The 14,516-nt window shown below is 35.3% G+C and overlaps 1 protein-coding gene across 1 annotated transcript; it reads right to left on the reverse strand.

The window, feature by feature from the left end:
• Positions 1–5,825: 5,825 nt before the first annotated feature.
• On the reverse strand, positions 5,826–10,178 carry FGL2 (fibrinogen-like 2). Its single transcript, XM_010018631.1, has 2 exons — positions 9,481–10,178; positions 5,826–6,813 (listed from the first exon to the last, which is right to left on the reverse strand). Exons 1-2 carry the CDS (start codon positions 10,100–10,102, stop codon positions 6,107–6,109), a joined length of 1,329 nt encoding a protein of 442 aa, XP_010016933.1. The 5' UTR covers positions 10,103–10,178; the 3' UTR covers positions 5,826–6,106.
• Positions 10,179–14,516: the final 4,338 nt, after the last annotated feature.

Here is a 14,516-nt window from a genome sequence, read left to right on the forward strand (position 1 = left end):
TCATGTGCCTCAGCATTCTTTCCAGGAGAAGTTAGCAGTTCTTGTTAGGCTTTACTCAAGACTGATGTTTCTGAGCTTTTCTATGCTGTGCTTTTTCTTTCTCTTCCTTTCATTGGTAAGTTCTTGGATTAGAAAGTTAGTTGTCAGTTCACTCAGGTGTATACATTTATTTTTAATACAATACCAGAAAAAGGATTCTGCAACATTTATCTTGCATGTCTTTGTGGTGGGTGCTGTAAGGGAGCTATTCATTCCATGTGCTAAATCTAAACTTGCACGAGAATAAATTCCTTTGGGAGATCTTTCTGATTTGCCTAATGCAGACTTTTGCACGCTGTATCCTAGGAAGATAAGATGTACTGTGTTCCCTCTCTGATACCAGCAACCATAACTTCCATTTGTGCTGCTTTTTTTGTGATGGAAATTGTCACTACCGTCTGACTTTTCTTTTTGCTGGTGTCCGAGCATCCTTCTGTCACCATCCATCAGGAAGCAGAAAGAACTTTTAATGAATATTTTCCATGACTATTTCAAAAATTGGAGTCTTTCTGAGACTGATGAACTTCTTACCCTCTGCCAAAAGTGGTTGAACTGCTAATAAACATGACAACTGAAATCCTGGTTCTACTGGAAACACAGAGCAAAATCTCCGTGTTTACCAGAAAATGAACAGTGTAGTGACAGAGACTTCTCAAGCAAATTTTGCTTCTGCTGATCTGATGCTGATTCATGTGGATCTGCTAGCTGGAAGAGCTTTGAAGTCATGGAATGATGTATATCTTCGGTGTTTGAATGTGGTTTAAGAGGGGATAGGTTCTCATTTTTCTTTATTTTCTCATTTGTGCTGCAGGAAAGAAAAGAAAGTCACATAAAGGTTGGCTACGGCTTTCAAGTATAAGTACTAAGAATCAGTATTTCATGTACAATTTCAGTAGCACTCCAATGTCTAACAATGCCACTCTAAATATAGCCTTTCACAATTTCTTTGGCTAACAAGCAGGTATTTAATTCGCTCCTAACTTAGCTTAAATGGTAGGTGTAAGCAACTGTTGTTTTTTAAATAAATGCTGATGCATTTTTACATGAAAAATTTCCTAAAAAAGCTAGCTTGGCTGACTAAAGAATTTTATGGGTTTTATATGAGCACCAATGTAATTTCTGCTCACCTACACATACTGTAGTGTGCCTTCTACTCTTATAAAGTATAATCATCAGTATAGTTTTGCATGGTAACCATAGCAGTGGATAATTTGTTTCAGTCCTCTCCAAACATGTATATATATGCTCTATCAAAGTTGTAAAACTCTTAACACAGCTCTTGAATGCATCAACATTTTCAAACTTAAACTGATCCTGGCACACTCCACATTACGTGTTTCAAAGGTTTCTGGCACAACAAAAAAGCTGTATAAATATGTTGGCACAGAGAGCAGAGACAGATGTTGCCTCCACCTCCACCCATAGGAATCTGACTGCTAATTCAATAAACCTTTTTTAGCTTCGTTTATATGGTCACTTTGGGGTCAGCTAGGGATGATAATGTGACTGGGGTTTTTGCAGCAACTTCCAGCAAGCAAGCAATAGTTTGCATAGTGAACTTTAAACTGATCAGTGGTTGCAATAGGAAAGTTGATGGTTGCAATTGGTGGTAACACCTGTAAAAAGCTGTAGAGCAGTGGGGTGAATTTACAGATGCCTTTAAACAGCAGGAGTGGAACAGGCTCTTCCTGTTGAGAGATTCTTTTTACCACTAGTAGGTGACATTGTGAGGAAACAAGGCCAGGAAGCTGTTGGATGTGTTCAGATTATTCTGAAAAGCATGTTTGAAAGCATTTGAGATGTATTTACTTATTCAAAAACACTTGTGTCTAAATATTGCTTAATGAACAGAGCCTTAAAGATTTGCATGAGAAAGGATCCTCATCTTTGGGTTTAGCATATAGAGGGCAAGGTGCAGAGGTAAGCAGGGGGGCTTTTATACTCTATCAAAAGAAAGAAGGGAGGATTTCTGTTTCTTAAAGTGGATCCCACTTCTCCATAAAAGTCATTGGCTCCATGTAATTGCTTAAAACTGTGTAAAACTTACTTACTTTCTACTATGTAATTCTAAATGTTGGCCTACTATTTCAGTGGAAGTGGAATATTAATTAGACCTGGAGTTTGTCTTGAATATACGAACATAATTAGGGAATGGGAATATTTTTTCCAGCTATTATTTTCCAAATGGATTATTATTCTACTGAGATCAGAAAAATTTGGTGAACAAGGACTTAAAATTATAATACTGATTCGTACCCTGTTCTCATTACTTGTGTGAGGGTTGGATTTGACACATCATCTTAAACCATTGTTTCCTGTTTCTGGTTACCCTTGAGAGTGACAGCCAAATTAACTTCTGGCACAAGTGTTATAACTCCATAAACATTTCATTAAAGCTGTGAATGACAGAGATCAGTTTAGTAAGTGGAATGTTTGCTTTTAGCAGGGCCTGTGGATAGTACTGCTCAGCCACTTGTCTTTGACACTTCTGTCAGTATCTTCAGGCCCATATATACCATAATATTTTTCTCTTATTTCCTGGAAAAAAAAAAGAAAAAAGAAGAACACAGAACACATTTATAAAAATATATTTAAAATCTCTTTCTTAGAATGCCAGTATTTAGTTCTTATCTTTTTTTTTCTATGAGAGCTTAAAAGTAGCATCCTTCCTGTTGATTTTCCTATGACGTGTAAGTCTTAGAAGCTAAGTAAATCTGGCACCTTTTTCTTTTGTTTGATTTTGATTGAAGTTATAAACACAGTGTTCTAGGTATGGATTGAGAACCAGGTTAATTTCCTTTGAAAATAATTACATAAATGCAAGTTTATTTTCCACCAAATTGTCAAACTACCTATTGTTTGCAAGTCACTCTGAGTTTGATTGCAGTGGTCCCCAAAAAAACACCATTAAGGAAACAGATAATAGCATAAAAAAAGGAAGAAAATAAAAATCAAAATCACTGCTAAGCCTTGTTTTCATTTCTTCTAATTTGTTTTTTCATGTAGGTTTGGAGGTTTTTTACTTCCTTTTTCTTTATGCAGTGCATAGAAAGCCAAGACATTACAGTCTGCTTGGCTGATCACATTGAACAGATGGGTTTGTGCCTTTATTTTTTGGAAACAACCCATAGGAATTTTGCTAGCAAACCTGTTGTTAGTAATCTTCTTCACTAAAATTCCCACTTTAAATACTAGCAAGAGCAAAACCACAAGTGTTTTCATATGATAATCAGTGTTACATAGATGTTTTCTGTAAATTGAAAGACGTGTTTTGAATTATTAAGCCTTAAGCAGAGACCAAGTGCTTTTGCTTGTATAAAAAATTGTATGCTTTAATTCGGGGTATTATTTCTATTCACATGCTCTGATGAAACTGGCATGTGATCTAAATGGTTGTATGTAAGAGGAAAAAAACAGATTAGTTTGCTTCTTTCTTTCATGTTAAAGATACTGGTTGTGTGAACTCCCAAGCGGCCAATTACCTTTCTCTCTTCCAAAATGCGAATAGTTTCAAAAAGATGTCTGAGATTTCAGCCTTTAGTGTTATCTGGCAGCTAAAGTGTCATAAAATTGATCTCTTAATAATTATAATTGCTAGCAACTTTTCTCCTGGTATGTCACATGGTTGTTTTTGTTGGTCATCTGAAGTTATCTGTTTTCTTATTGCTTCAATTATTAAATTATTCAAACAATCTATGAGTTGTATTTTTTTTTATAGTCCTGGTAAACATCTATGACACCAGCACAGCTTTAACAGTGTGACTTAATTTTATTGCACCAAAGAAGAACAAAAATAATGCTTGCAACAAGTAGATGGAGTTACACTTTGTAAAACTGTGTATATATTGCAAAACTAGTACATATTGATGGACATTCAGCTACAACAGTTCCAGGCAGGCAATATTCAGGTTTGTGTAACAGCATTACATTTCCTTTTTCTTTTTTTTTTCTTTTTTTTTAAAGTCATCTGACAAGGCTTTTGCAGGTTGATATTAGTCACATTTGCTTATTCTGTTAAAATATCTGTGTTTTACAATGTTTCCTTTAAACAGGATTAAAAAAGAACAGTTTCTCTTCTAACAGTTTAGCAGGAAAAAGACATTTTCAAGTAGAAGCTTGTAGATACTCTAAGTCATACTTAGCTAGTTACCACATAATGAACAGGAGCAAATTGTGCATTTTGTGCAAAATGATTAAGTATAATCATATGCAATTAGATATTTGTTCTTCTAATCAATACTTCATAAGTTTTTTGGGTTTTGGTGTTTTTTGGTTTTTTTTTTTTTGTTTTGTTTAGGCAGTTCTTTTTTATTCCAAAATAAAAATTCTATAGCTTCAAAACATGCTCTCAAGCAAAGATTATACATCTCACAATTAGATTTTTTCCACTGCTCTTTCAAAGTGAAATATAATAAACCAAATTACACTTCTCACTGAAATACCCTTCAAAGTATTTACTTCCTTAAAATGTATATATTACTATTTTACAATTTACCAATTGCCACTGTTGTTCATTTGCATAACTTGTGACCATAGTAGTTCTTGTTATAATCTTAAAAACCATAAAGGTGATATTAGTAAAGTATTAGGTTAGATGGATATTTATATTTCTCTTGTTATGTCTCTTTGAACCAAAAAGGCTATGCTTTTATCTTTTCTGATAAAGAAATACAGTCTTAGCATAGTTTAGCTGCATCTCAAGATTAACATTAGCAAAATAGCCTCTTGCTAAAATAATTGCATCTACCCTTTAGAATGTTAGTCACTGTAGTTACAGAGCCATGTCTTTTCCAGGGTAGGCAGTAGATAGGTATAGCCAAATTTGTACTCACTACGTACAACATGAGCTTTATGAACAGTATCTCTAATTTGCGCTTCCTGAAGTATTTAAAAATTTGGTTTTCATCAGTCATATTTATAAGAAAAAGTCTTTCACATATTGTCTTTTCTGTTTATAATTGCCAGTGGGTTGTTCATGTTTCTGTGGCTACAAAAGGGGTACTCAGAAAATGAGAACACAATATTTTCATATCTGACAAAATATTTCTCATCTTTCGTATAATATTAAGGTCTAGTAGTATTTGGAGTGAGAAATATGTGAATGAGAGCTTGAGTCTCTACAAGAGTCATCTAAACATTTGGCAAACCTAAAAGATTCAGGAGAAAGCAAAATAATGCTGGAAACTCTTTTTGTATGTATACATGGGTTCTTCTTAATGTGTCTTCTTCCTACCTGTCTACTTGCCTATTTAAACTTGCAATAAGCTACATATCAGCTCTTTTTCTCCAGCAAATGACAAACAGGTCCTTGAGCTAGAACAGAGGAAACAAAATGAGCAATAATGTTGTCTTTCATTACATGTTCACTACATTATTTCCACTGCTTTTAGTCAATTCTTCCACCAACTTCTTTGAATAATATTTGATAAAATGGATAAAATTTGGGGAATCATCTTTCTTTTCTAAGTTTTCTTCACGACTTTTTGTGTTTGTGTGTCTTTGGGCATAGCATGTGGCCCTCTATTTTCTAGTCCTTTAAAAATAAGAATTGATAGTATTTTTCCTACTTTATATTGATATTGCCATGGTATACCTTTGAAGTTGTGAAGAAAGGGTGATAGAAAAATTCAGGCTGTTTCAGAGAGACTAATTTGCACTATAAGTGTTGACAAAATTATATGCTTACATTATAAGTTATACTTCCTGAGTTGTTTTCAGGTTAAAACATAGGTATTCATTCAGACACAATTTGTGGAAGACCACTTAAAAGTTTTAAATCATAAAATGTATATCACAGTAAAAACACCAAAAGCAATGTTTAGAATATTTACATAATGATACCAAGACTTAACCCATGCTGTTTTAGCAATAACTATTCAGAAACATTCATGCTGGTTTTAAAACACTATATGTCAAACCATCTCTAAAAAATTACGTGGAAATATGTTGTTTGTCTAGAACTATTTTATGCCAAACATAACTGAATACTTGAATTCTGAGTATAATACTGAATAAGTATGATTTTGAGTGCAATCCAGTGCAAACTAGTTAAGAGAAGGGTTTAGAATTACTGCACAAAACTTTTGGGTCTGATCATGATTTTTACTGATTTAAAGGTTTGCCTGTATCCACTAGGAATATCATTAGAAATACCATGCCATGTGCCCCAGAAAATGCCATTGCGGACACCTTTGTATTGCTTGTGGTAGTACTTGCCGTTGAGGTTGGCAGACAAGCATGCATCAAACCACCAGCCAGAGCTGTAGTATGCTCCACAGTTTCCTGAAGGATACCTATCGTTGTCCCTGTCTGGAGTTGTAAAGAACTTTTGATCGTGGTTGTAATGCCTGCTGTAATGAAGGGCATCTCCTGCCGTGCCACTGTAGCCGTGAACACTTAGACGGTACTTGAGATACTCGTTGGCCACATAGAAGTGTTCATATTTCGCGTACTCTCTGATGCCATTTAAATCTTCGAGTTCAATTCTCAGTTGCATTTCCTGGCTCTTTGTCAGGAGGTGAATTTTGTCATTCCCCAGCCAAAACTCCCTGCTGAGGTTTCCAAAGCCATTTTTGTAGTCATTCCAGGTTCTGTTAAAGTTAGTGCTACCATCCTGACGCCGTTGCAGCACTGTCCAACCACCTCCATGTGATTGCATGTCACAGTAGACTTCAAAGCTATCATTTCTGGGGTCAGGGCTAATCCTGTAGATTCCATTAATCCTTTTGCCTGCTGTGTAATGATCAGCACAGTCTCTCTGCATTATTTGTATAACTGGTGGAAGAACAGATAGTGTTAGAATAAAAGTAATTTCAATTTAAAAATAAGCAATATTTTTGCCCAGACTGATGTGGCCTACAGAATTTGGACTGAAGAGACTTCTGCATAAGAAATAGTGTTGCTGCAATTTCAGTTCTAGGGAGAAACAGGTTTTTTCCATAATAGATGCCACCTAGGATCTCTGCATCATAGGTGCATCACAGATAGCTGTGGAAAAAAAAACCCATTTAAATTACTTTTTTGTATAAAATCTGCATAATACAGGGGCATTTTGATTGTCTGCTTTCCCTTCTCCCCTTTTCTCTATTCTTTGTCCTTTCACTGCCTTGTGTAAATTCAGCCTGATTTCTTCAGTCCTTATTTCTAATGCTTCATGGTTACAAACTCGTTGCTTTTTACATTTAAATGTGTACCATCACATCTCATCTATAATTTCAATCTTCATCTGGCAGTATGTCGGAGAAAAAGTTTTGTCCATATGGGAATGACTTCAACCTGGCTGTTGTTCAATTAACATAACTCGATACAGAACATAACATCATTAGGAATGTTTCGTGTTTTAATGTTGACTGCACTTTAGGAAACAGGAAAAAGAGTAATAAAATTGTCCCATCTATTGTAGTAGTTCTGTGATTCCTGGAAAGATGAAGCTATAAAAGTGATGGTGTTTTCCTGTTTATTTGGCATTGCTGGCTTTACAATAAGGAGAAGTTTTAGCCTCTACCATTAACACAGCTTTTTCCCACCAATGGGTGATGTATTTTATTCAGAAGAAAAATACCCTCAGGTCTTTCCTGCCGAGTCAAAAACATGTTTTATCCACAGTGTCATCCAGTAATAACATTGTCTTCAACAACATGGTATTATAATTACATGTTCTTAAGTAAGGGATAGAGCTCTCAGAAGTTCCTAGTTAAGAGTCAAAATCATAATGTTCATTCTTATTGCAGATTTTAATTTATGGGCATGTTCATTTGCAGGCTTGAATTGCATATTTTTCCTAGAAAATTTAATTTACTTCTTGAAAGGGAGGAGTGTTCTCAGACTGCAGCAGAGAATAAGACTCAGGACCTCTTGTTTGCCAGTACAGAAAACTGGACATTTATGACAGCACAAAGAAAAGGAACCAAAGGCTTAAAAACCAAAACTAAACCCACAGTAGATTCTTATTTATTTCACTGAACTTTGTGTAAGGTATTCGGTGGACTAAGTTTCAAGTAGATACTGACAGAAAATACACATTTTAGAGAAAAATGCTTTTATAACCTGAATCAATTCCTATTTCAATAAAGTTTTGTTATTACTGTCAATGGATGCAGGAGTAGCTCCTGTATAGAAATACACTGTAGCTGTTATCCTTTCTAGTTTTCATAATCTATATGTTGCTGCTACAAACACTTTTTTCAGCATCTACTGTAAAGTACAAGGAGTGATCATATGCTATGAACAGTACATAACATTTCAGTAAGTGTGAAATAGCTAAAATTGTTTTAGTCTGTTGTGAAATACGGTACTTGAATCTGATTCATTGCCCATTATCAATATACCAAGTTACTCATTCTTTTTGTGAATGTTTTGTGTGTGAATTGAAGTAATTTGCTTAAATACTTACTTATATCTGATTTAAGCTGATTGTTGATATAGTAGAAGCATTATTTTTATTACTATTCATTTGTTCTTTTCAAACTTTCAAGAATTTCAGATGTACATAGACTGTACAGTTTTCAATGTGGTTAGACAGAAGAACAGTTTTATTTTAAACTTGAATACTAAGTAACAGAAGCTTAAAAACTATAAGGCAGCCTGATCTTTCTCTGCTTTGTCTCTAGAGAGCCCTATCTTCATATGTATGATATCTGAGTGTCTGAATACACTGAAAACCTAGAACCTAGTGAATATTTTTTGTTTTCAGAGATTCTTACATGTGATATAACTTTATGACATTAACCCCTCCTCAATCTTCCCTTAGTAACAATCAAAAATAGAAAGAAATTCTTAGTTCTATTTCTTGATTTTAATTAGGACAACTAAAAAGTAAAAGGAAAAAGTGTTTGTCAGTGCTAACACCTGCTCTCTGTTTTATATTGCTTATATATTAGATTCATGCTAAGATTTTTATACTAAATTCATGGTACTGTTAATAAGCTTTTTTAGCTGAGCCTTTCAGATATGTGCTGTGATGATGGACAATTTATTTTATTACCCATCTGTTAAGAAGATTCACTTGATGTTTCATGTCTTGCAGACAATTCAGAATAGTTGCAGTTTCAAATTTAAAAAAAGCCCATGCAGTTTTTAAGGCACATCCAGAGAAAATTTACTCCTTCTCATCCAAGGAGAAAATAACTGTTTAGTATCCTTAATGTAGTAAAATAATGTTAATTTTCCATATTTAAAAATTGGAAAAAAAAAGGAAGGTCCTTTGAAAATTCACTTCTAAATCCTGTAACAGTCCTAGTCTAGGAGGAACTGAACACCTGCAGCTCTCAGTAACCCTCTAGTGGCAGCAGAAACGTTTTACAGGAGTATAAATACTAAAAGAACAAATACTTGTGAAGTTAACACAGCGGTTTGATTAAAGTATATTCTAAGTTGTTTACCTAATCTTTGTAAAATGCACGAAAAGCTTATACAGGCATGAAGAATTAACAGGTTACATACCAGGTCTTGGTTGCATTGCTGGACATTTAGAAGCACATTTGTTATCAAGGCTGTTCACAGCAAATGTCAAATTAGCAACTTTGCTGTCAACATAATGTTCTACGTTATTCATATTTATGAGGCTCATCTTCTCTAAACGACCCTGCAGTGTCTGAATCTGGCTTTTTGCATTTTTTAAGCTGGTTGCCATTCTGTTAACTTTGCTTTGCAGTTCCTTTACTCTGTTATCTTGGATTTTGCTGGTTTCTGCTGGAGTTTCTGCATTAGGTAGCAGGAATTCATTACTGCTGTCTCTTTCTTGATTGTCATCTGCCTGCAGCTTGCAATCTTGGCAGCATTTCTTCAGCTTGTTTACTGCTTCTTTGAGGGTCTGCACTTCTTTGAAAGTCTTCTCAAGCAGTCTGAATTCTTTAGGTAACTGGATGGTCATTGGAGGCAGATTTATCTGATATGGACAATCCTCTCCTTCATCACATTTCCGATTAGTTTTGAGCTTTACAGGACAAGTCTCGGTAACTTTTCCTTCTTTAGCATTTTCTTCATCTTCTAAAACAACTGCAAAGACATTTGTTAAAGCAAGGAGGGCTGCCTCCAGCAGGACTAAGTAAATGAGCAGCTTCATCTTCACAGCGAAACCAGCAGTATGAGGAAGTATGTGAAAGTGGAACAACTTTATAAGGGCAGCTTGAAGCCTGTGAGTTATCAGACAGCCTCCTCTGTTCTCAGAAATGGGTGGGAGTGCTTGCATCACGAGTGATTAATAGCAGAGCAAAGTAGGTAGTGCTTGCAAGAATAGCATGTTTCAGAGAGTATTCCTGACTCAGAACTAGTGTATGTAAGTAAAATGATGAAGTGCATGTGTGCTGATCACTTATGAAGTTTAATTTCAGTCCTTGTTGGACATGGATTTTCTTTTTTTGGAAAAAAAAAAAATCACTTAACCACTTAGCTCTGTGTTATAACAGTCTTCTAACATCTGTTTCTTAACATTTTAGTGTTCTAGAACTGCTTTCAAAACCAGACTAGTTTTACCACAGCAGGTGGAAAAGGTGAAAAACAGCCCCTTTCCCAGTTCAAGGATCACAGCAAGAGCTTCACTGACACTCAACCCTCTTCTTCCTAAAACTTTTTTTAACTGAATGGATGCATTCCTGAAAATTATTTAAATTCCAAAGCATGTTGAAACATAAAGTTTTGGTTTCAAACAGTTTTCAGGATAGAGTCACAAACTAAGAAGGATGAGCAGCACTTTGTTATTCTTATTTTGCCTGGCACTGCTTAGGATAGTTATCTGAAATATTCATGGTTTGTGTGGCACATCACAGTTAATATTCACTGTTACCTGATTCTGAGGACTTATTACTGAACCTTTCTAAGTGAAAGGAAGGGAACTTAAGATACTCTCGCCTCCTTGATCCTAGCTGTTGGACTGATTCTTCAGAAAACTGAAAGCAAATCCTGGTGTTCTGAATAATGTCCTGAATTCTAAATCTAAAACAAGTCATAGAAGCATAGAATCAGCTACATTAAAAAATACCTTGGGCCCATCAATTTGGGGTATTCCCTTCTGTATTCCTGATCTTTTGTTCCTGCTTTTCTTTTTATTGTGCTCTGTATCAGCTTTAAGAGTTAATCATGTACTTTGCATGACTAATCACAGCAAGCAGAATACTTCAGCAGTAGGTGACAATTGCTATGTACTTCATCATTTTTATTCTACAGCCACCTTTGCCATTCTCACATGGTGTCTGTGCCGTTTTAATGATCTATGCCATTTTCTTTGTGCCCCAAGCAAGGCTATATAGGTATGTCTTCAAGCATTCATAGCTCAGTCAGGAGCCAAATACCTTGCATGTGTAAAGGGTTTTTACAGTAGTTCTTGTTTAATTAGTCCAATCTGAACAATATATTTTCCTAAACCCTGTTGAAATCATACATAATGCAGATTAAACATTAAACAGGCATTAGTCATGCACATTCTCTGTAGGTTCATGGTCTCTGGAATGTTACTAGCTTTTATAGAGACCACAGGCTTATATTGATAGTACAGGAGGGAGACTTGGCAAAAAACCCCTACCTGTTTAACTTGCTACAACAATTCCTTCAGATTCTTACATAGCACAATAGTCTGGGAACTTTCTTAGGAAATAGGTTTTAAATCTACCTTTCCCATACTCTAAATGAACATCCCAGAATGTGCCATGGTGCTTTTAGCTATGTGGCAAAACTATCTCTCCCTTTCATATCATAGTTCCCCACCAGTGAGATGAAAGACACCCCACTTGGGTGTAAGGTATTGAATTCATTTTGGTTTTGTTAGAAATGTGTCAAAACTGAAATGTTGGTAACAGAAGAAATGCATGATTTTAATTTGTGAGTAAAATTTTAAGATTAGTTATTTGATTAATACAATCCCAAATATTTTTCTACCATTTTAAAACCAGGAATTTAACAAAGCTGTGTTCTCCTTTATGGCTGCTACTGTCAAATTGAGGAAAGCTGTACCAGCCTCTTTGAGGGGCTTTAGAAGTAAAATAGAATTTCTAAATCCTTGTTATTTGGGAAGCCACAATTCCCCCATACTGTTTGTTCAGTTTACAATGAACTCTGCTATCTGCTGTGGGACTTTGGACCGCACAAATTATTCTGTTTCTGTAAAATTAATAATAATTATCCTTGATAGAGCACATCTTGTGAATTGCCTTGACATGTTTAAATGCATATCAATATTGTTAACTTATGACCGTTGTGCTGCATTGAAAGCCTAAAATATCATTAGACCATAGTAACTTCAAGAAGGGCAGAAATTTCTAGTAATGTTGAATATCTGAACTTTGGGAAGTTCAGATAGTAACATGAGGTATCTGAGCTTTTCAAACAGCTTTGTCATGAGACATTCATTCCCTGATCCCTTATGTACTTTCACCTTGGGATATTTGCTTCCTCCTTTGGATGAGATTTCTGTAATCTTGAGATGCTCTGCTATCCTCTTGAGTTTGTTATTAGTGTATCAGCAGTCTATTTTGAGCCTGAAAAACCCATTTCTCCACCAGATACCTGTATGCTTCCCCTACCTGGAGAAGTCTTGCAACTGAGTACTGGTCTTTCTTGCTGTTCTGTTAGGGAATGTGTATTCCCAGCAATTTGTCAGGTCTCTCTTCTTCTGTCAGGTACTCAATCTAGCATGCCACAGCTTTTTTCACGTTTTGTGCCTCTTCTCTTCCTTGGAATAAATGAAGCAAACTTTCAAAACCGATTTTTTCACACATCTGCCCTTAGAAAGGGCCTTGAGCAATCTTAAACTGAAAAATGCTGATTCAGCTTGATTGGCAGAAACATTGGACCAGCTCAAAACTGAGCACTGCAGTTTGTTTATAAACAAAGTTTCTTCCCAGATGGGGCTTTTCTAGATCCCTAGAGTGTTCTGTATAATGCTGTAAACTTTAAAGTAGTTGAACAATCACAAAATCCAAAAATCCTTTCAACCGTAAACGGATCTGAGTAATGCTGATGACCACAAGTAAGAATTTTCTACCAAGGTCTTTTGTTTGGTTAAAGGTCATTTTCTTGTGCCTTTTCATCTCTTTTAGTCTTCTTTTTAGGAATCTTTTCTTCATGTAGACTAAAGAGATATCTTAATCTTACAGGCATATCTTCCACAAGATAAAGAAAACTGAGAGCTCATGATATTCTTAACTTCTACTGAAGATGTTGATTTTGTTCCCAGAAGTACCCAGTGGTTGCAAGGTTAAAGAAGTACTATATTTTGGTTTAACAGACTTGTCTGAGGACTGTTTATTCAAAGTTTATCAGAAGCAGCATGAACCATTTCCAGTGATTTTTTAGAGCAAGCCTTTTTTTTGCTGGCAGATAATGGAATGTAGGTCAAATAGAACACAACAAAGCCTGTAAGCAGATGTTAATTTAACTAAGGTCTATGGCAGTTTAAAACATGACAGCTTGCCATCTGTTTGATTTCTGGCTTTGTGCTGGGAGTTATTATCTCCTGCAGAAGAGTTGCTTCATAACACCCAGGTTTGTGTAAGCAGTTCAAATGATTGGTATGGACAAACCTGAAGCACATCTGGGCTTATTCCTATTGGTAGCAGAGGTGCGATGTGTTAAGATTCAAGTGCTGCAGTGATAATTTTGATGGTTTTGTAGACTTCAGTGATTCTGTGATATGTTTTTCCTGGGAAAGAGGATGAAAAGTGATTAGATTAATTTTCAATTTTTCCCACGATGTGGAATATATCCATAAGCCCATACTAGAAACAGATTCTGATTTAGGATTATTTTTGATTAATTCAGTTGTTTTCTTTATTAATTCAGTAGTCATTCTTCATGCAAGCAGTCATTATGTTGTCCAGTGGATCATGGGACTACCTGTTCAACTTCCTTGTGCCTATGAGAACACATTAGAGCACAGAAAGGAAAGCAGTCCTATTCCATTTGATTTTAATTGTTAATATTCTTATTGAGATACAGATTACATAGAATTAATAGCCATGTGGATTCTCCATATCTGTTTAAATTGGTCTTTTTATCTTTGGTCTTGTTATTTTTTAGTTTTAAAGGGCCCTTTGGCAGTTTATTTTTCATTAAAGAATGCCTGGCTGATCCACCTGTAATTAAAAAGTTAAATTGTAGAAATTCTGTGTAAGGCAATATGTATCTTATGGGGGTATGTTATGTCTTGATTATGTGGCATGGTCTGCATATAGCTTTTTTTATATGAAATACTTTGTAGTAGACTATGAGCCTTTCAGTGGTGTATTGGTATAAAAGACTCCATATCAAACTAAAATGAGTAGATATTAATAATTTATCATGCTCATTTTTTTAGTGTTTGACTTTTGTCATTTGAGTAACTGGCTTCTTGTATGTGGAACCAATGCAGCCAAGTCACTTTCCTTTAGACAACAAAGTTCAAGGAACCATAAACCTTATGCCCCCACTTTGTGAAATGATAGGCTATATTCAAAAAGTGTATGCTATCTTCTTATTCATTGTATTTATGGCTTTCTTGGAATAGG

Source organism: Nestor notabilis, unplaced genomic scaffold, assembly GCF_000696875.1.
Source record: "Nestor notabilis isolate BGI_N333 unplaced genomic scaffold, ASM69687v1 Scaffold15317, whole genome shotgun sequence".
Classification (NCBI taxonomy): domain Eukaryota; kingdom Metazoa; phylum Chordata; class Aves; order Psittaciformes; family Psittacidae; genus Nestor; species Nestor notabilis.

Bases quoted from the DNA above. Each gene is read 5' to 3' on its own strand.
- FGL2 (XM_010018631.1), bottom strand. From the start codon at position 10,102: ATGAAGCTGCTCATTTACTTAGTCCTGCTGGAGGCAGCCCTCCTTGCT. The intron at 6,814-9,480 runs GTATGTAACCTG...TTCTTCCACCAG, and splicing joins AGCAATGCAACCAAGACCTG to TTATACAAATAATGCAGAGA.